At 38.8% G+C, this 22,331-nt stretch overlaps 1 protein-coding gene across 1 annotated transcript in view; it reads left to right on the top strand.

Annotated features, from left to right (window-relative positions):
• The window catches only part of ABCA12 (ATP binding cassette subfamily A member 12), a 210,085-nt gene that overhangs the window by 2,597 nt on the left and 185,157 nt on the right, over positions 1–22,331 (top strand). Inside the window, exon 2 of the mRNA XM_068967745.1 lies at positions 12,961–13,054. Within this exon, the coding sequence (XP_068823846.1) occupies positions 12,961–13,054 (94 nt within the window). The remainder of the gene's footprint in view (positions 1–12,960; positions 13,055–22,331) is intronic.

The raw sequence follows: 22,331 nt of genomic DNA, 5'->3' as shown, positions 1-22,331 counted from the left end.
CCACGGACAGAGGACCCTGGTAGGCTATAGTCCATGGGGTCGCAAAGAGTCAGACATGACTGAGTGACCTCACTTCACTTTCTCATAGTTTTACCTGGAGCCAATCCTCTATCTTGGTATCGGAAAAGAAGCTTGATGATAAAATAGGTGGAAGGACATATATGGATCAGTGTCACTTATGAGGGAAGAAAGAGAAACTCAAGAGGTCGGAAAATTAGACTTGAAAAATATTGAAGGAGATAAGAGTTTTACAAACGTTAAAAGAGAAAATATAGACAAATTAGAAGACTGACGTGAAAAGAAGTATATAACTTTGAGAGAGGACATAGTCTGTGTATAGGAACTGGACTTTTGTCATCCATCAAACAGTTATTTAAAGTGCAAGTATTTTTATCTCTACTTAGCAATTGTTCTGAATATGGCACTTTAAAAATATACTCTTAGGAAAATAGAAATTAAATTGTGTGCACTGGAGATGTATAGTCCTTGTGTGTGTGCATGCTTAGTCACGTCTGACTCATTGCAACCCTATGGACTGTAGCCCTCCAGGCCCCTCTGTCCATGGGATTTTCCAGGCAAGAATACTGGGGTGGGTTGCCATGCCCTTCTCCAGGGGATCTTCTCAATCCAGGGATCAAACCCACTTCTCCTATGCCTTCTGCATTGCAGGTGGTTTCTTTACTGCTGAGCTACCAGGGAAGCCCATGTATACTCCGCAGTGAATGTTAAAGAAAAATGCTAGCATCACCTCCATGACATCCTCTTTCACTTTGTTTTCAAGCGAGTCTATCACAAAGCAAGGCAATGGGAAGGATAGTCTAGAGGAAGAAGTTAGGAATCTACAAATGGAGAAACAAATACAGGGAAAAAACAAGTAAAAATATAGTAAAGTTATTAAAGTTGAATGGTGATTAGTTAGGAAGTTTATTATAAAAGTATATATTAGACTAGAAACTGGAAAAACAATTTTAAAACACTGTACAGTCTCAGAGGTGAGCTGGCTGCAAAAAAGGGAAGACAGAATCTTTAATTTTTGAGGTGACTTCCATCACAATTTTTCTTAGAGCTAATGTTTCTCTTTTGTAAAATCAAAAGTCAGAATTCTGAACTATTTGGAATTGTCTAACTGCCTTGATTTTACAGGATCCCTGATAGCTCAAGGGAAACTGTCCAGCGTCATACAGTGAATTTTAAAATGCAAAGTTAGATTTTACAAAAAACGGATCTCTTGTTTCGATTACCTCCTGCTGTTTCTCTGTTGCTCCTAAATTTAGTTTCTTTTCCCAATATTCTCTAATCCCTGCTCAGAGTTCAGCCCATCAGCAAAGAGATCGTATTCACTAAGGGGACTTTAGATATTGCTGTTTTTTAACATTAGTGGTAATGTCAATTCTCAATTATATTGCAAAAAATGAATACTTGGAGGAGTGTGAAAAAAAATACATTAGACTCCAACAGAAATGTTAGGTAATAGAGAAAATCAATTAGATGGAGTTGCTACCCTGCTGAGCTTGTAATTTAACTCTAAAAAATAATGGAAAAATGAGCATACATTCCACCGGAGATGGTTAGCAACATGGAGGCTCACCTAATGAGATGACAGTTAATGACAGGAAACAGAGTCCTGGGACAGCAAAGAGACTGGAGGCTTGAAGACTAGGTAGTGCAAGATAAGAATTTATCCTTCATTAAGAAGACGGGTTCTAAATAAGCATATCAAGAAGTGGCTACAAGTCTCTATAGAAGTGGACTCTTAATTCCAGACTCAGGACCCGAAGAAAGAAAAGTAACTACACCTATTTATTTTCTGCCTTTGTAATTATTTATCTGGCAGATCACATTTTAGCTCAGTTGATGACAGATCTAATTTTTCTATCATGGATATTCCCACAACTTGATAAACTTTTAACCTTGGATCAAATTTGACACTTCCTCCCTAATCCTCACCTTGCACATTTAACTTTCTCTCACAGTGGCTAAAGGAAAAGGAAGACTTGGAAATTTTGAAACAGGTTGGTCCACGCATTAAAATAATGTTTGATTAAACAATTTAGAATTAAACTGAAATTCCAAATTGAATTCTAAATCAGATTAAAATGAATTTGATCTTGCACGATTCACTCAGCTACATGGTCAAATGTTCTAAGCCCTTTTATGTCTTTTGGATCCATACACATTTACTCCCTTAAGCCCTTTTAATTGTTCCAAACATTTGAATCTGCTTGTTCTTTATGGTGCCTGACACATAACAGACATGCACATTTTATTAGTGTCAGTTCAGTTCAGTCGCTCAGTCGTGTCCGGGCCTCCCTGTCTATCACCAACTCCTGGAGTCCACCCAAACCCATGTCCATTGAGTCAGTGATGCTTTTGTATTGTGGTGCTGGCGAAGACCCTTGAGAGTCCCTTGGACTGCAGGGAGGTCAAACCAGTCAATCCTAAAGGAAATCAATCTTGAATATTCATTGGAAAAACTGATGCTGAAGCTGAAATTCCAATACTTTGACCACCTGATGCAAGGAAGCGACTCATTGGAAAAGACCCTGTTGCTAGGCAAGACTGAAGGCAAAAGGAGAAGAGGGCAGCAGAGGATGAGATGACTGGATGGCATCACTGATTCAATAGACATGAATTTGAGCAAGCTCTGGGAGATAGTGAAGGATGGGGAATCCTGGAGTGCTGCAGTCCTTGGGTCGCAAAGAGTTGGACAGGACTTAACCTATGAACAACAGACAACAACATGATTAAGACTAGAGAGTGAATATCTGATTCGCAGGCATTCAAATAACAGTAATTTTCTCAAATTTTTAAATATATAGTAATTCAGTGATTTAAAGTTTACTGTATCTTATTTTATTATTTACTTTTAATGAAAATAATAAAAATGGTGGCTACATACAGAATTAGGAAGACTAACAATAATTAAAATAAAAGAGTCTAACAAAGTAATGGAATGTGAATGACATAAAGTTGAAATTATGTGCTTTGCCAAGTTTTTGTTAGAAAATTAGATTTGAAAGTTTTTCAAAGATTTGAAACAATAGTTCTCAGCAAATACAGAGGTAAATGTTTCTAGGTAATTCATGAGTTAAAAATTACTACAGATCAGCACTAAATGGAAAATTTAGAATGAATTTACATTTGGTTTATTCAAGCAATTTATTAAGATTTAAACTTAGAATTTTCAGTGGATGACCTCACTGATTTCAAGGCCACTGAAATATGTCCTGTTATCATCATTAATTCTCCAAACCTTACCATATGCATGCAAAAGATAGACATCCTTGGATATAAAGCATTTTTTTAAAAAAATCTCTTTTCTTGGTCTTTCATCCCTTCTCTTTTGCTGTCTTTAAAAAAGTGGTTCTGGATTTTCAAAAGGAAATACTTTTAAAATAATTTCATGTTTTTTAAATTTTAAAATAATTTCAAATTTAAAGTTGCAAGAACAGTACAAATATATATTTTTTTGAGAGCTCGTTGAGGTTGATGCCCCATTATCTCAGATAATTTGGTGTGCATACTTCATAAACAAGGACATCTTCCAACATAAGCCAGTCATTGTCCTTCAGTTGCTCAGTTGTGTCTGACTCTTTACAACCCCATGAACTGCTGCATGCCAGGCTTCTCTGTCCATCACTATCTCCCAGAACTTGCTCAAACTCATGTCCAATGAGTTGGTGATGCCATCCAACCATCTCATCCTCTGTTACTCCCTTCTCCTGCCTTCAGTCTTTCCCAGCATCAAGGTCTTTTCCAATGAGTCAATACTTCACATCAGGTTGCCAAAGTATTGGAGTTTCAGCTTCAGCATCAGTCCTTCCAATGAAGAGTCAGGACTGATTTCCTTTAGGATTGACTGGTTTGATCTCCTTGCAGTCCAAGGACTCTCAAGAGTCTTCTCCAACACCACAGTTCACAAGTGTCAAGTCTTCAGTGCTCAGCCTTCTTTGGGCTTCCCTGGTGTCTCAGTTGGTAAAGACAATTGCCTACAATGCAGGAGACCTGGGTTCAATCCCTGAGTTGGGAAGATCCCCTGGAGAAGGGAACAGCAACTCACTCCAGTATTCTGGCCTAGAGAATCCATGGATTATATAGTCCATGGGGTTGCAAAGAGTCAGACACTACTGAGCGACTTTCACTTACACAACCTTCTTTATGGTCCAGCTCTCACATCCATACATAACTACTAGAAAACCATAGCTTTGACTGTACAGACCTTTGTTGCTAAAGTGATGACTTTGCAATTTAATACACTGTCTAGGTTTTTTTATAGCTTTTCTTCTGATGAGCAAGCTTCTTTTAATTTCATGGCTGCAGTTGCCATCTGAAGTGATTTTGGAGCCCAAGAAAATTAAGTCTGTCACTGTTTCTATTGTTTCCCCATCTATTTGCTATGAAGTGATGTGACCGGATGCCATGATCTTTGTTTCTTGAATGAATGTTGGTGGCACATAAGCCAGTGCCACCGTTAAATTCTTAGATCCAATTCAAGCATCACCAGTTCTCCCAATCATGTCCTTCATAGAAAAAAGACATGATTCAGAATCATGTTCTGTATCTAGTTTTCATGTCTTTAGTTTCCTTCAGTCTGTGACTGTTCAGTAGTCTTTCCTTGACTTTCATGACCCTGACACATTTTGAACGTCTAAGACCAGTTGTTTTGTAGAGTTTCTGTTGGTTTGTAGCTGTGCTTAGTTGCTCAGTCATGTCCAACTCTTTATGACCCCATGGATTTTAGCCCACCAGGCTCCTCTGTCCATCAGGATTCTCCAGGCAAGAATACTGGAGTAGGTTGCCATGCCCTCCTCCAGGAGTTCTTCCTAACGCAGGGATCAAATCCAGGTCTCCGCATTGCAGGCCAATTCTTTACCCTCTGAGCCACCAGAGAAGCCCTGTTTTGTAGAGACCTGGATTGTTTGTCTCTGGAAGGAATACCGCAGAATAATGCTGTGTTCTTCATATTTCAACCCATCAGGTGGTGCATGGTGTCAATTTGTCTCACTTTATGGTGGCTCAGAGGGTAAAGTGTCTGCCTTCAATGTGGGAGACCCAGGTTCTGCTCAGAGAATCTCAGAGAATGTTGGAGACACATCAATAAAGCACATTCTCTGAGATTCTCTGAGCAGTGTGTCTGGCACCCTTCTATCTATTGATCTGCCTATCTGTTTCTTTAGATTTATGTATGCATGTATGTATCTAACTATCTCTGTATCTGTACACATTCTACATATATTTTATAGCTCTCTTCAGCCTGGAAAACAGTGATAGCCCAATAGCAACAAGCACAGTTATCTTTCATCCTCTAAAAGAAGCTAGTCTTTCTTGAAGAAATAGGTATTCCCAGGACTGGGACACAGAAATTATACAATGAGGCAGAAACTACTTGTGGGACTGGAAAGAAAGAAATAAGCTGTACACACATTTCTAGCTATAGTTCATGAACTAGTAATTCATAGCCTTTATGTCTTTCCTTCTAACCCAACATTACAGAGTTCATTCTAGTTTCCCCCTTTTCCATGTTTATAATTTCCCTGTTGGATAGTGAGAAGCCCAACTCCTCTAATGGGGGATATACTTTCTTTCGATGAACCTTCCTATGTGAAAACAATCACCTGCTCCTTGCCCTGCACAGGTACCCTCCTTACCCAACTTGGGTCCTGACTCCCCAATGCCCGGCTGCTGTATTGTGGGTATCCTCTTCACCTTGCTAGGGACCCAGTTCCCTCACTGTGTCACCATGGTGCCCTGAGTCCTAGTGTGGACTGACCTTGCTTGCTCCATCTAAGGAATTTTGGGCACTGAATTTTTCAGAAAAAAAGAGTGAAGAGGGAAAAAACAGAAGGGAACATATCAATAGAAAATAAACTGTGGAGAGATAAAAAGAGACAAATGCCAGGGTCCACTGCTGCTGCTGCTGCTGCTAAGTCGCTTCAGTCGTGTCCGACTCTGTGCGACCCCACAGACGGCAGCCCACCAGGCTCCCCCATCCCTGGGATTCTCCAGGCAAGAACACTGGCGTGGGTTGCCATTTCCTTCTCCACATGGTCCACTAGAAAACTGTAAATTACTCAGTGTGCATATGCCATTAGATGTCAAGAAAGCAGGGGAGGTGGAATGCAAGTGAGGTATAGAGGCACATGAAATAAGATTAAAATGTTAGCAAAAGTATGAAACTCTTAAAAACTACTTTTCCCAGAGTTTTCAAGTAGCCCTGATGTATGTTTATGTAAAATCAATATTTCAGCATTTCTTCCAAACAAACAAAGCTATGGCTCATTGGTTTAGTATTTAGATCCATGGCATTGCATTTGCTTCTAGGTTGTTTATGATAATATTTAGAATGGTGTTGCAAGCAATCCTGCTGGTATGAACATTTAAAATTTGCTTATTTCTTGGTTTTGTGATTAACTTGTCAACCTTAACATTTCCAAGATCACAATGTGGAGGGCTTTGGATTTATTATCCCTCTATAGAGCTGTATGCAGAAATGTTCTCCAGACCTCTCTGACCTAAAATCCTGAGGGAAATCTTGTGATAATACATTGTTTATGGGCTTGCTGTGGATTTTACCTGTAACAGGGTCTAAATTACCTTAAATTACTCCAATACAGATTGCATTTTTTGTTTGGATTTAAATCATGTCTAAAATTAATCTCAGAATTTACTGAAACATACTCATGAAACCATCAAATTAGATCAACCAAAGGATAACTTAAAGATAACCCATGACAAATGTCCCTTATTTGAATGTGAATGTACATTTGTGTTGGTGTATTTGATTTCAGTTGCTCACTGAATTCTCAAGAGGTTGCTATGGAAAATGGATAGGTGTTCCTAAAAGTAGCTTTGGGGCATTAAACCTACTCAGATGAATAAATTTTTAAAAGAATAACTATGACTTTAAGTATAAAACCAGTAAACCCACAAACATCAAATATTTTTAACCTTAATTCCTTATAGTCTACTTTTCAAATGAGTCACATAGGATAAAAATGGTAACTTGTATCTAGGATCTTCAAAGAATAGACTAATTTTTGAACATATCAGAGACTAGGCTAGAATAGTAACACATCTTATATTTTCATAGCACATATTATTCCTATACACTTCCTGTAGTACTTTCTTATTTGTTTCTTGGAGTGGTATGATTTTTTTAAAATGCTAGTTTAAGTATCAGGTGTCCAGATCCTTGTCCCCTGCTCTGCTTCCCAACTGGGTATCTAACTTTGGATTAATTATGCTAACCTTCTGTGGCCAAAGAATAAAAAAGGGAGCTGGATCAGATCAAGGCTTCTTAACCACTTCTGTGCTATGAATGTCTTGGCCAACATGGCGAAGCCTATGGTCCTTCTAAGAATAATGTTTTTAAATCAAGAAAAAAAATAGCATTACAAATAAAACCAATTATATAGAAATTCAGTTGTTAAGTATCAAAATGCAAGTTCATGATATGATAATATATGTTTCACTTCAGTTCAGTCAGTTCAGTCACTCAGTCGTGTCCGACTCCCTGCGACCCCATGAATTGCAACACGCCAGGCCTCCCTGTCCATTACCAACTCCTGGAGTTCACTCAGACCCACGTCCATCAAGTCAGTGATGCCATCCAGCCATCTCATCCTTTGTCGTCCCCTTCTCTTCCTGCCCCCAATCCCTCCCAGCATCAGAGTCTTTTCCAATGAGTCAACTCTTCGCATGAGGTGGCCAAAGTACTGGAGTTTCAGCTTTAGCATCATTCCTTCCAAAGAAATCCCAGGGCTGATCTCCTTCAGAATGGACTGGTTGGATCTCCTTGCAGTCCAAGGGACTCTCAAGAGTCTTCTCCAACACCACAGTTCAAAACCATCAGTTTTTCGGTGCTCAGCCTTCTTCACAGTCCAACTCTCACATCCATACATGACTACTGGAAAAACCATAGCCTTGACTAGATGGACCTTAGTCGGCAAAGTAATGTCTCTGCTTTTCAATATGCTATCTACGTTGATCATAGCTTTCCTTCCAAGAAGTAAGCATCTTTTAATTTCATGGCTGCAGTCACCATCTGCAGTGATTTTGGAGCCCCCAAAAATAAAGTCTGACACTGTTTCCACTGTTTCCCCATCTATTTCCCATGAAGTGATGGGACCGGATGCCATGATCTTTGTTTTCTGAATGTTGAGCTTCAAGCCAACCTTTTCACTCTCCTCTTTCACTTTCATCAAGAGGCTTTTTAGTTCCTCTTCACTTTCTGCCATAAGAGTGGTGTCATCTGCATATCTGAGGTTATTGATATTTCTCCCGGCAATCTTGATTCCAGCTTGTGTTTCTTCCAGTCCAGCGTTTCTCGTGATGTACTCTGCATAGAAGTCAAATAAGCAGGGTGACAATATACAGCCTTGATGTACTCCTTTTCCTATTTGAAACCAGTCTGTTGTTCCATGTCCAGTTCTAACTGTTGCTTCCTGACCTGCATATAGGTTTCTCAAGAGGCAGGTCAGGTGGTCTGGTATTCCCATCTCTCTCAGAATTTTTCACAGTTGATTGTGATCCACACAGTCCAAGGCTTTGGCATAGTCAATAAAGCAGAAATAGATGTTTTTCTGGAACTCTCTTGCTTTTTCGATGATCCAGCAGATGTTGGCAATTTGATCTGCGGGTTCCTCTGCCTTTATAAAACCAGCTTGAACATCAGGAAGTTCACGGTTCACTTATTGTTGAAGCCTGGCTTGGAGAATTTTGAGCATTACTTTAGAAGCATGTGAGATGAGTGCAATTGTGCGGTAGTTTGAGCATTCTTTGGCATTGCCTTTCTTTGGGATTGGAATGAAAACGGACCTTTTCCAGTCCTGTGGCCACTGCTGAGTTTTCCAAATGTGCTGGCATATTGAGTGCAGCACTTTCACAGCATCATCTCTCAGGATTTGAAATAGCTCCACTGGAATTCCATCACCTCCACTAGCTTTGTTCGTAGTGATGCTTTCTAAGGCCCACTTGACTTCACATTCCAGGATGTCTGGCTCTAGATGAGTGATCACACCATCATGATTATCCAGGTCGTGAAGCTCTTTTTTGTACAGTTTTTCTGTGTATTCTTGCCACCTCTTTTTAATATCTTCTGCTTCTGTTAGGTCCATACCATTTTTGTCCTTTATCGAGCCCATCTTTGCATGAAATGTTCCCTTGGTATCTCTAATTTTCTTGAAGAGATCTCTAGTCTTTCCCATTCTGTTGTTTTCCTTTATGTTTTTGCATTGATCGCTGAAGAAGGCTTTCTTATCTCTTCTTGCTATTCTTTGGAACTCTGCATTCAAATGGGTATCTTTCCTAGCCTCCTTTGCTTTTCGCTTCTCTTATTTTCACAGCTATTTGTAAGGCCTCCTGAGATAGCCATTTTGCTTTTTTGCATTTCTTTTCCATGGGGATGGTCTTGATCCCTGTCTCCTGTACAATGTCACGAACCTCATTCCATTGTTCATCAGGCACTCTATCTATCAAATCTAGGCCGTTAAGTCTATTTCTCACTTCCACTATATAATCATAAGGGATTTTATTTAGGTCATACCTGAATGGTCTAGCGGTTTTCCCTACTTTCTTCAATTGAAGTCTGAATTTGGCAATAAGGAGTTCATGATCTGAGCCACAGTCAGCTCCCGGTCTTGTTTTTGCTAACTGTATAGAGCTTCTCCATCTTTGGCTGCAAAGAATATAATCAATCTGATTTTGGTGTTGACTATCTGGTGATGTCCACGTGTGGAGTCTTCTCTTGTGTTGTTGGGAGAGGTTGTTTGCTATGACCAGTGCATTTTCTTGGCAAAACTCTATTAGTCTTTACCCTGCTTCATTCCGCATTCCAAGGCCAAATTTGCCTGTTACTCCAGGTGTTTCTTGACTTCCTACTTTTGCATTCCAGTCCCCTATAATGAAAAGGTCATCTTTTTTGGGTGTTAGTTCTAAAAGGTCTTGTAGGTCTTCATAGAACCATTCAACTTCAGCTTCTTCAGCATTACTGGTTGGGGCATACACTTGGATTACTGTGATATTGAATGGTTTGCCTTGGAAACAAACAGAGATCATTCTGTCGTTTTTGAGATTGCATCCAAGTACTGCATTTCAGACTCTTCTGTTGACCATGATGGCTACTCCATTTCTTCTGAGGGATTCCTGCCCACAGAAGTAGATATAATGGTCATCTGAGTTAAATTCACCCATTCCAGTCCATTGTAGTTCGCTGATTCCTAGAATGTCGACGTTCACTCTTGCCATCTCCTGTTTGACCACTTCCAATTTGCCTTGATTCATGGACCTGACATTCCAGATTCCTATGCAATATTGCTCTTTATAGCATCGGACCTTGTTTCTATCACCAGTCACATCCACAGCTGGGTATTGTTTTTGCTTTGGCTCCATCCCTTCATTCTTTCTGGAGTTACTTCTCCACTGATCTTCAGTAGCATATTGGGCACCTCCTGACCTGGGGAGTTCCTCTTTCAGTATCCTATCATTTTGCCTTTTCATACTGTTCATGGGGTTCCCAAGGCAAGAATACTGAAGTGGTTTGCCATTCCCTTCTCCAGTGGACCACATTCTGTCAGACCTCTCCAGTATGACCCACCGTCTTGGGTTGCCCCCGCAGGCATGGCTTTGTTTCATTGAGTTAGACAAGACTGTGGTCCTAGTGTGATTAGATTGACTAGTTTTCTGTGAGTATGGTTTCAGTGTGTCTGCCCTCTGATGCCCTCTTGCAACACCTACCATCTTACTTGGGTTTCTCTTACCTTGGGTATGGGGTATCTCTTCACGGCTGCTCCAGCAAAGTGCTGCCACTGCTCCTTACCTTGGACGAAGGGTATCTTCTCACCACTGCCCTTCCTGACCTTCAACATGGGATGACTCCTCTATGCGCTCCTGCGCCAGCGTGGCCACCTCTCCTTGGACGTGTGTTGTTCTTCCCGGCCGCTGCCCCTGGCCTTGGGCGCGGGGTGGCTCTTCCCGGCTGCCGACCTTATATAGCATTAAATAAATAAAGGTGAATCCATGACAATTCTAATTGTAATTCTATGATGAGTATAAACAGTACTTTGAAGTATCTGTAACAGCGCTAATATGATTTGAAAATATCTGTGGTTTCTGTAGGCGACAAGGTCACAGGTGCTTCTAATAATCTTGTAGTTCCTTGCCTACATTTGTCATTAATGGAAATACTACATTAATTTCCATTAATGGAAATATTATTTCAGTCATAAGCAGGAGAAATTAAAAATATAATATTTTTTCTATCCAAGTTTACAAATGCCCAGAATTCTGTTCAGTAGGTGAGCTCAAAGGAACTTTCCAGCAAAAATATTCCAGCACTAAACAGTTCTGCTAGTTCAGTGGGGTAAGATGCATTTAGAATCACTCTGTTCCAAAAGTGGTCCATGGACCACAGCAACAGCAGCATGTACCTGGAGCTTGTTAGAAAGAAATAAAGTATCTCTAGCCAGCCTTAGATCTACTGAATCTGAATCTATGTGTTTACAAGATCCTTAGGTGATTTTCCATGCATATTTATGCTTGAGAAACACTGCTGTAGCTGTGAGCCTGTCTGCAAGCTTTTACATTGTGGTTAAGCTTAGTACCTTAGGATTGACAGTCAACTTGCTCCATTTTTTAAAACGGCCCTTAAACCCAAAGCCTAAGAATTTGGTGACATATCTGCCAGCAAGGAGGTCAGTGCTAACGGAGACACATGGAGATTTTCATGGAAAATTTAAGTTGAACATTACTTAAGGATTTGTAGCTGAATGGGTCTAGATTGTTTCGGAGAACTGAAGAGCCCCAGGAAGTACATCGAAATTTGGCAGAAGCACATCATCTCTGAAAAATGGGGGAGGAATGAAAATGCATCTGACTGCATAATCAGAAACATAGTTCAAGTTTGACTTACAGAAAAATGTTCTGTGTGGTTTGGTTCGAGCACTCTAACTGCTTGCATATCACAGTTAAGGTTCTTGTGAAAAGAAAAGTGGAAATCACTCAGTCATGTCTGACTCTTTGTGATCCCATGGACTATACAGTCCATGGAATTCTCCAGGCCAGAATACTGGAGTGAGTAGACTTTCCATTCTCCAGGGGATCTTCCAAACCTAGGGATCGAACCCAGTCTCCCACGTTGTGAACGGATTTTTTACCAGCTGAGCCACAAGGGAAGCCCAAGAATACTGGAGTGGGTAGGCTATCCCTTCTCCAGGGCATCTTCCCAACCTAAGGATCAAACTCAGGTCTCCTGCATTACAGGCAGATTCTTTACCAACTCAGTTATCTTGTGAATACATGTTTTTCACTGCTCTGGAACCAACTTTATAGGCATGTAAAATATTAAGCTGATGGTGTCTTATGAACTGAATCATGTTTACATGGGGAGGAAAGCTGCTCCTTAAGTGTCTTAAAGTGAAATTCTCTAACAGAAATTTCTCTAACATTCATTGAGGGCTTCCCTGGTGGCTCAGCAATCATTCATTCACTTGTTCAATAATATTTATTGAGTCATTATCCAATGTCACAAACTAATCTTTATACCTGGGCTTAGCATGCTAATACTGGAAGTGGTAAGATATGTCTTGGTAGAAATTAGGTTGGGTTTTGTATGCCTTGTTTATCTTGTTAAGCCTTATTCAACAAATAACTGGGAAGCTCTAAAAGATTTTCAAGTTAGGAATTTCCTGATCATACTTGACTTTTAAGATCATCATTCTTGGGGTAGTTAAGAAAGGTCATTGGAAAGCAGGCTTCAGAAGATCATTTTAAGGTTTTAAACCTGGAAAATTCCTTCTTGAATTTATTTCAAGGTCTCTTACATTTAAAAAATCTTATTCCTTTCTTATTAATAACATTTATAGGCAAATATCTAGCTTGTATTGGAATTTTGTAGAATAATGTACTTGTCAGATGTTTTGGTTTAGCAATATAATTAACATTTTTTCTGTCATTACTTTGCAGCTTTGGACACTTGTCTTGATTTTATGGCCAGTTATGATTTTCATAATTTTGGCTATTACCCGGACCAAATTTCCTCCAAGACCAAAGCCAACTTGTAAGTAAATAACATTTATTTCTCTAACTTTTGGATTCTGGTTAAAATTTATTTTGCTACCACTTTACTGCTTTATTCTAAAATTCATTTTTTAAGTAATTTTTCCAATTGGAAATATCAATATTTGTATAAATACTTATATGTCTTTTCCTCAGTCTTTTGAATTAAAAGAGTAAGGAGTTGAGCCTGTACCATTTATCTAGAAAAATATAATATGTAGAAGCCAGAATATATTTTAATCTTTATAAAATTTTAAATCACTTATCATTTGTCACAGATAACTCATAAATATCACCATGTTGTATGCAAGACAAACAGGCAGCCATCTCAAGCTAGATCATCCTTTGCTTTTGTATCATGGGAGAAGCCATAGACTGGAATTTAATCAACTGAATGATGAAATCCAGAGCATTATAAAAATCTCATCTCTCTTCTGGGCTAATATTTGAATGGTGCATATGTATCAAAACATTTAGTTTAAAAGAAAATTGTTTTCCAATTAATATTGGTTAGTTACATTTAATAATTACCAAGTTATAAAACTGGCACAGTGCTCAACTCAGTTCATGATTTCTTTTGGATCTTGGATGAAATGTGGAAGCGATTCAGAAAAGTCTTCAGAATTGAGCAGGATGAGCTTTTAACCCCGCAGATTTGACAAGGTTGTTTTTACTTTCAGAGAAGGCAATGGCACCCCACTCCAGTACTCTTGCCTGGAAAATCCCATGGACGGAGGAGCCTGGTGGGCTGCAGTCCATGGGATTGCTGAGGGTCGGGCACGACTAAGCGACTTCACTTTCACTTTTCACTTTCCTGAATTGGAGAAGGAAATGGCAACCCACTCCAGTGTTCTTGCCTGGAGAATCCCAGGAACGGGGGAGCCTGGTGGGATGCCCTCTATGGGGTTGCACAGAGTCGGACGCGACTGAAGTGACTTAGCAGCAGCAGCAGTTCTTACTTTTGTTTTTAAACTTTGGAGTCAGTTTCTTGGAGAGGAGTAAAGTCAAGTCAGATGTCTCATGTTTCACAAAGCAGCCGTCTCCTAGAAAGCTTGTAAATATGATTTCTGAGAAATCAAATTGCATTTCAGATAAATTATGGTAACTCACCAAATAAAAGAATACTGTGCTGAATTATTTGTAAAGAGAATAATGAACTAGTGGCTTTTAAAAATAAGTACAGTGCTTTTCAATCACCTGATCTTAAGAAGATGAGAGCCATGGTGGAATCTATTTGAATCATACACAATATGATAATTCAAAAGAAAATATTGATTCAGTTAGTGTGAAGCATTTAAACTTTTGGTGCTAGAATAAATAATTCCTTACATTCGAATTGCACTTAATCATTTCTAAAGGACTTTTGCACAAATTTGTTATGTAGAGTTATTGATGAGATTTTATTAGGTTGTTTATAAAAACATTATAATTTTATTTTCTTCATATTGTGCATATATTAGTTCCTTATAACAGATTTATTCCATTGCATACTGTTGGAAGGGCTTCCCTGGTGGCTCAGATGGTAAAGAATCCACCTGCAATGTGGGAAATCTGGGTTTGATCCCTGGATTAGGAAGATCCCCTGGAAGAGGACATAGCAGCCTGGAGAATCCCCACAGACAGATGAGCCCGGCAGGCTACAGTCCATGGGGTCGCAAAGAGTCCGACATGACTTAGCGACTAAACACAGCACAGTAAGATCTAGTGGAAAAGGAAATGACAACTCACTCCAGTACTCTTGCCTTGAAAAGCCCATGGACAGAGGAGCTTACAGACCATGGGGTCACAAGAGTCAGACACGACTTAGCAACTAAACCACCACCACCAATAGAATTTAGAGATTCATGGGGGAAAATCATGGAGAGCTCTTATTACCCCACTAACTTATGAAGAAAAGCTTGAAAAAAAAAAACTATGTGACAAGTGCTTCATAGACCAAATAAAAGACTGTGCAAAACACACAGTCCAAAAGGAAATGAATAACCATTTTTAACTATGAATCTGTTATCATACTCTAATGATAATTGGTTTTGAGGTGATTGTTTGTGGGGAGGAGGGAACAAAATTATAGAAAAAATGAAACATTAAAAGTATTTTTATTGGTCTCTCAGACCTTATAAGACTAAGTAGAAAATAGTCAATTTGTTTTTTATTAGAACTGAATGGGACCCTCTTAATTTACAGATGGGAACACTGGGACCTAAAGATGTTTTAATTTGCCAGAATTCAGTCATAAGCAATAAGAGAGAAAGGCCTTAAAAACTACTTTTACTAAATCATTTTCCATGAGATTTGTGTGGTATTTTATCCTCTTATTAGTGTTAGTTGCTTAGTCGTACCTGACTCTTTGTGACCCCATGGACTGCAGCCCTCTGTCCATGAGATTTTCCAGGCAAGAATACTGGAGTGGGTTGCCATTTCCTTCTCCATAGATTCAAATGTAAAGTATGTCCAAGATTTCAGCTCACCCTATAATCAATAGAGTATAAAATGTAATTTTATCCCTGGAGGTACTATTCTGTAGAGTAATGTAGAGAATCTAAAACTGGTATAGATGCAGTTACTTTTTTTCTCTCCCTTGTTATAGAGAGGGATTAACTTCAAAATGACAGTTTGAATTTAGGTTTTTTAATTCTGTTTTTTCAAATTATTGTTTTTCTTTGTTTCTTACATCTACTATACCAAAAGATGAAAATGAGCTAGTAATAATCATGATAAATACTTCCTGATTTTCTACTATGTAATGGCTGTGTCATTCATTTCACAGTCAAGAAACCCAAGGCACAGAGTGATGAAGTAACTCATCCAAGATTGCACAGTTAATAAGTGGTGGTGTCAGAATTTGAACCCAGACACTCTGGTTCCAGAATATGGTTTTAAGCTTGTGGATTGGCATTTTTTACATCTAGTAGTCAGTACTAATTTTTTCATGTTTCAATTAGTTAGGTTTTACAAAAGTAGACTAAAAATTAGAAATTAGGGATATAAATTCCTTCTCCATCTCTATCATGAAATGTAAAAATATGGAAAAGAAGATTCTGAGGTATGTATAGTTTTTAATGTGAAATGCTGCCTCTGTTTGACAAATTCTGCATGAATCATTGCAGTTCTAGTATCACAGAAATCAACTCCTGCTTCGCAAATTAAAAGTCCTCTTCAGGCTACAGTGACTTCCTCAGTACTAGTTGGGCAATAGAGGAATGAGGATGAAACTCCAGACTACACCCCAGTTGAAACTCAGCTATGGTGAAAATGGGAGTTGTCATCCCGTGGGCATCTTCTGCTCCCAGATTAGCCAGGCAGGTATGTAGGACTGATAAATCATTCAGAGTAAATATCATCAACTCAAAGGACTCCCTCCATAGTCTTTCTATCTGAGGGCTCTGGAGAAGACTGGGTTTCTGGTGAGTAAGGGAGCTGCTGCAGTCCCTGCTGTGGTGATTGCCAGACAGGAGGAAAATGCGTACTTTCAGCATCATCTGCCTTCACTTACTCCCTTCTGCACTGCCACCAACAGCTTAGGTAACTTGCTCATGCAAATAATAAGTTCCAAGTAAAGAAAACTTTCCATAGGCTGGCAGGAGTCCCAGATGCTTCTTGTTCACATGGAGAAGAAATGGGCTAAGGCGCCAAGTTTGAAATAGCTCTAACCTCTTGTAATTGCTACAGGCGGTGGCTTGTCAAGAGGCAAACATTAAAGCCAAAATGTTATGCTTAGGGAGCAAAAGCAAACAAAACAAAACCAAACTCCCAAATCACATTTAGGCTAAGTCAAGCTATAATGTGCAGTGAGTTACTTCTGTCTCCCTTTAATACGTACATTCTCATGAAAGGGCAGGCAAACAGTTCCTCATCAGTGAGGAGCCAACTGCTTTTCAAGAGTAGTAAGACCCTGCCATAGTGAGATAAGTGGTCTCCAAAAAAAATGTAGTCTTGCCAACAAAAAGACACATTTTTATGAAGTTAATGAGAAGCATTATTTTTCTAGTGGAAATATCACTAAAAGCATAATGGAAATTCTACAAATATGATCATGAGATGAATAAAACTCCCACTGTCTCAAGACTATCAGTTTCGAATATCCCTGCCCCCTCAGAAGAGAAGAAGCCCAACCCATCCCACATCTAGAGACAGGGACTGTTGGAAGGCAAGGGAAAGTGCCAACTGGAATGATATCCAAACTTGTGTTATCAGAGGGTGATATTTTTTCCACCCATCCTGATGTGACTCAGTAGCTTTGGGTAAATGCAAAGTCATCATTCCTACCATATCTTTTGGTTTCCAAAGCATACTTTTTGGCTTCATGAATGTGATAAAAATAATAATTAGAGTAAACTTTTATTGACAACATCAGCAAGTACCTTGCTAAGTTCTTTGCATGGATTTCCTGAATTAATACTTAACATCATCTCCTTGAATATGACTATTCCTATTTTAAAGATAAGCAAGGCATAGAAATGTTAAGTAATTTACTAATGTTCACATAGTTACTATGTGCCTGAGCCTTCATTTTAACCACAGTTCCCTCCCTTCTCCCAGCCCACACAGTGGGTTTTTTCAGGTTACAAAGGCCAACAATAGCAATCCTAGAGTTTGACTCATTAGAGTTTACACCCTCTCCGTTTTCTTCTTCATACCACCTGTTAGTACTATCAGAGATAGAACATGGTTGTAAAAGTGAACTCAATTTGTCTGCGGCTCTAGGGAAAAAACGTAAGAAGAAAGACTGGAATTATTGATTAATTGGCAGTTTGTGGGATACATGGGTGTTGTTATACTTTTGGGATCTGAATTGGTAAGAGGAAAGAGCTTATGAGGGCTCTCACTGATGAAGGCTGTGAAGGCCAAAGAAGTGAGGTTTTTATCTGGCCCTGTTCTTACTGCTGACTTTTTGTGTGGTGTGTTTTTATGGAAATAAAAACAAGTGCATGAGGACAGAATTTCAGGGTGTTTCATGCTCCCCATAACACTCATGATTTAATAGTAATAGTTGAGGGACCTACAGTAAACAATATGCTTTTCTATGTTGCTTGGCTGAAATTAATGTAGGCTTTGTTCTGGGAAGCTCGGAACTCATCATCATTCATCTTCTGCTGAGGCTTGCCCCATCCTATTTCTCCATTCTCAGGTGTGCCAGCCACACTAGGCTGTCTCTCAGGTTAGAACCATCTGAGTCATCTTGACTCCTCCCTTTACTTCACCTCCCCAAACCACTATCCTTCAGTTCAGAACCCATCTTGTGAAATGCATCCTGGAGTTATCCCTTCCCTTCCATCCTTCCTACCACCCTTTGGTTCAAGATCTCATTGCTTTATGCCTGGATTTCTTCAAAAGGTGTTTTTTGTTTTGCTTTGTGTTTTTCAGGGGTTGTATCTCTGGAAGCACTGCCTCTAACACTTCCCACATTTTGTCATCAGATATATCCCTAAAATATTCTTCAGGTCGATCAAGTTTCAACTCTTCTTTGTCTCACTTTCAAGACCTTCATAATCAGGATTCATCCAACTTTCTGTTTTTTCTGTTGGGCAGTATGTTGCGTGTGCTTAAAGAAACCGTGTCTGAAAGTCTTCTGCATTTCCCATGTTCATAGCTCCTCCTCATCATCTATTAAATGACAAGCTCCCATCTATGGCCTACTTTTTCACCTTCCTGACCATTGAAACTACAGCTATTTCTCCTTTATGTCTTTCTCGTGAATGTATTAGCTAGTAGTGGTTTTTGAATGACTTATGCTTAATCTTGACTCACTGGACAGATAGTACATGTATAGCAGAAATCATATCATAGCTTCAAATTCTTCTCAGATACAGCATAATTCCCAACATAGGGAACAAAATAGGAGTGCAATATACTGGTCAGAATTTGATAGTTTGTGAAATTGATATGGATGCTTGGATTACAAAACTCACCCAGAGATGGATAATAATAAAAAAATTATCATTGTAAATCAGGTGAGTTAAGGACAAGAAGTTAACTTGTTTAGGGTTTGATTTTTACTTCTCTCCAAATAAATATGACCGTGCTATCAAAAATGTCTATATGGTTATATTAGGAAAAGAAAATAGATATAAAGCTCTGTCACTCCTCCCCAGGTAGATTCACCTGGGAATTTCCTTCACAAATTAATAAGCCCTTGTGAATGCATACAAGAGATTTTTGTGTGGGAGAGATTTACAGTCTACTTCTTGCTTAAGGTCCATAAAATGTTGGAACAGTTTTTGAATTTCAAAGCCAGAGTCCTGTCGTTTACTTCTTCCATCTGTAAATCAGTAGTTAACTTTTTTTTTTGAAACATTACTGACCCTTTAGATGATAATACGGAGATAAATTCTGGAAATTCATAGACACTGAGTCTGGGATTAGTCTGTGAGTGTGCTTTTGGTATTCGGGCAGATCGTGTGGAGCAGAAGGAAGGGGGATGTGAATACAGCCCCACCACTCTGTGCACAGGGCCGGCCACAGCTCCTGCTGGCAGTGGCCCATCTCTCTGACTTGGAATTCTGCCAGTCTCTCACACAGTGCAGATGCACACCCTAATGCTACATAACATGACAAAAGGATTTCTCAACTAATCCCCTCTAAGGCTTGGTACCCAGAGTTGCTCCAGAGAACCGGAAATACCTTCAAGTACAGTAACACTTAATTTAACAAGTTGAAAGATAAAGAGTAAAGAATAGCTGTTGATTGCACAGTGGAAGAAGTGAGGAGGAGGAGGAGATTTTTTTTTTTTCTGGTCATTTCACACCAGCCCTACTTTTGATGATTCACCTGACAAGCTTCCCACAGTTATTACCTCAATGAAAAGTGGCTCTGGGAGCCACATGTCTTCTTTTTCACTCCTTTCCCCTTTTCTCCCCTTTCCTTTTGGACCAGAGGAATTCCTATTATGATCACATAGGGACCTCAAATATCCAAGGCTGTATGATAAATACAAATAAACAAATGATTTCTGATAAAATTCTTACAAGTATAGTAATGTCATTTGCCGAGGTGACTACTATCAGTTGATGTTTCCATTATACCCTTGAAGCTCAGAGCCTGAGTTAACGAAGTGATTTCAGCCAATTGTTTGCACTTGTCAGAGGGTATCAAGCCCACACACAGGCTCACAGGTGAGGGTCTGGCTTCATGGTTGGCTGACTGTGTGTTTTCCTGAGTGACTGCTTTATTAAACCTTCCTTTAAGCATCACCCAGGAAACCTGGCTTACCAAACCTTATTCATTTTTATACTACTCTCACTATTCAAAATTTTCTCATTCTCTTTGATTAGGTCATATCATGTCCTTTGCTTAGATAAATGAACCAGTGTATTTTTTAGAGTGAAAGTATCTCTCATGGAAGCAATGTCATAGAATACAATATTGTCTTGTCTCAGGTCAGTTAGAATCTCATTGTGGGTTAGAATTAGATGACTTATGGACTTCCCTGGTGGCTCAGATGGTAAAGCGTCTGTCTACAATGCGGGAGACCCAGGTTCGAGCCCTGGATTGGGAAGATCCCCTAGAGAAGGAAATGGCAATCCATTCCAGTACTATTGCCTGGAAAATCCCATGGACAGAGGAGCCTGGCAGGCTGCAGTCTATGAGGTTGCAAAGAGTCAGACACGACTGAGCGACTTCACTTCACTTCAATAGTATTTTCACATTTAGAAAATAAAATCTTTATTTCAATTATATATTTGCATATTTATACCTATATATAAAATCATTACTATTGTAAGAGGCAATGTAGGGGCTTAGAGCACAGACTAGAGATCCAAACTGCCTGGATTCAAACACAAGCTTTGAGTAAATCTCTTGAATACTTGGAGCCTTATTTTCCATATCTGTATATTGAAGTTAATGACAGCACCTACTTTACAGAGTTGTGAGAATTAAATGAATTAATACTTGTTAAATACTTAGAAAAGTTCCTGGGACATAGTAAGAGCTACATTAGTGTTGGATATTATTTTTATACTATTTATGATATAAAATATTGTTTATATTTTAATATATAGAGATAGTATAATATCAATAATTGAGTATCATTGAGACAATCTAGTTTTTCATTATTTGACTGATAAAGAAACCAGCTCAGAAAATTTAAGAGCTAATTAAAGTTTTACATTTATTCTTCTTATTGTCACGTATTTAAAATGTATCTCTTATGTCTGTGCTGATTCAAAACATCATGAGGACTCAGAGCAAAAAGTTTGCACCAGACTATACATTAGGAACTATAATCAATAAATATAAATGCAATAAATTCCACAGTGGAGCTAGGACCAAGACCAGAAGCAGCAGAGAAGATGGAGTCCAGAAAATTTTACCTGGAATCAAGGCTGGGGCTACAAGGAAGCATATCCAAGGCAAAATTTGAAAGATTAACAATAACTCATTAATCAAGTTCAGTCATATTTTATATTCTAGAATATCAATTAATTTTAAAATTCTGTATACAGAATACCAAAATTTTAAATAAAATCAAGGTCAATATTACTGCTCTTTCATTTGCCTTTGGCTCTAGTGTGGCTCATATAGCACTGCCTGGGGTATCAGGAAAGGCTTCATAAGAATATCTGATGTCTTCGCATGGCTCTTGAGTAATGAGTAGGAGTTTGTCAACTAGACAGTGTCTTTGCATTCCTAACAGAGAGTAGTCAACATGAGTGAGGGCACAGGACATGAAAGAGTTACATGTGCCAGGAATTTGGAGTTTGCTTTGTCTGAAAAAAAGAGAATGTTTATTGCGAGCATTGGGAGATGAGGCTTTTTGGTCAATATTTTGAACTTTATTTTGAAGAGGATGAACTTTTTAGTAGATTACTTTTGTTTAAATGTATTTTTTTCTGACCATAGAAATACACACTTACTGTTTAAAATTTAGTAACATAAGTATTAATGTCTCAGAAAGAAGTAACACATAAGTTTCCTTCTAAAGATAACCACTGTTAACAGTTCAGCGTACTTTTTCTTATACTTTTTTCTATGCATGTAACACAAAAATGTACACACAACTAAAATCTGAACATTGGGATCAGATAACATTTTAGAAAAAGCTCCTGCAGCAGAATGAAAGATGGTTTAGTAGAAACTGGTAAGTGGTTTGAGCAGAGTTCTGGTTCTAAAACTTGCACTTCACTTTTCATTTTCATGATCTCTTGATTGCCCTGGAAATGGTAAAATTTTAAACACCTTCTCCTTCAATTCCTCACTTTCTTCCCAGATTTTCAAATCCAGATTTCTTTAGACATTCCATGGGATCGATAAGAGTTGGACATGACTGAGCAACTAAA

This window comes from Capricornis sumatraensis, chromosome 3, assembly GCF_032405125.1.
Source record: "Capricornis sumatraensis isolate serow.1 chromosome 3, serow.2, whole genome shotgun sequence".
Lineage (NCBI taxonomy): Eukaryota > Metazoa > Chordata > Mammalia > Artiodactyla > Bovidae > Capricornis > Capricornis sumatraensis.
This window is presented reverse-complemented; position numbering and strand designations above follow the sequence as displayed.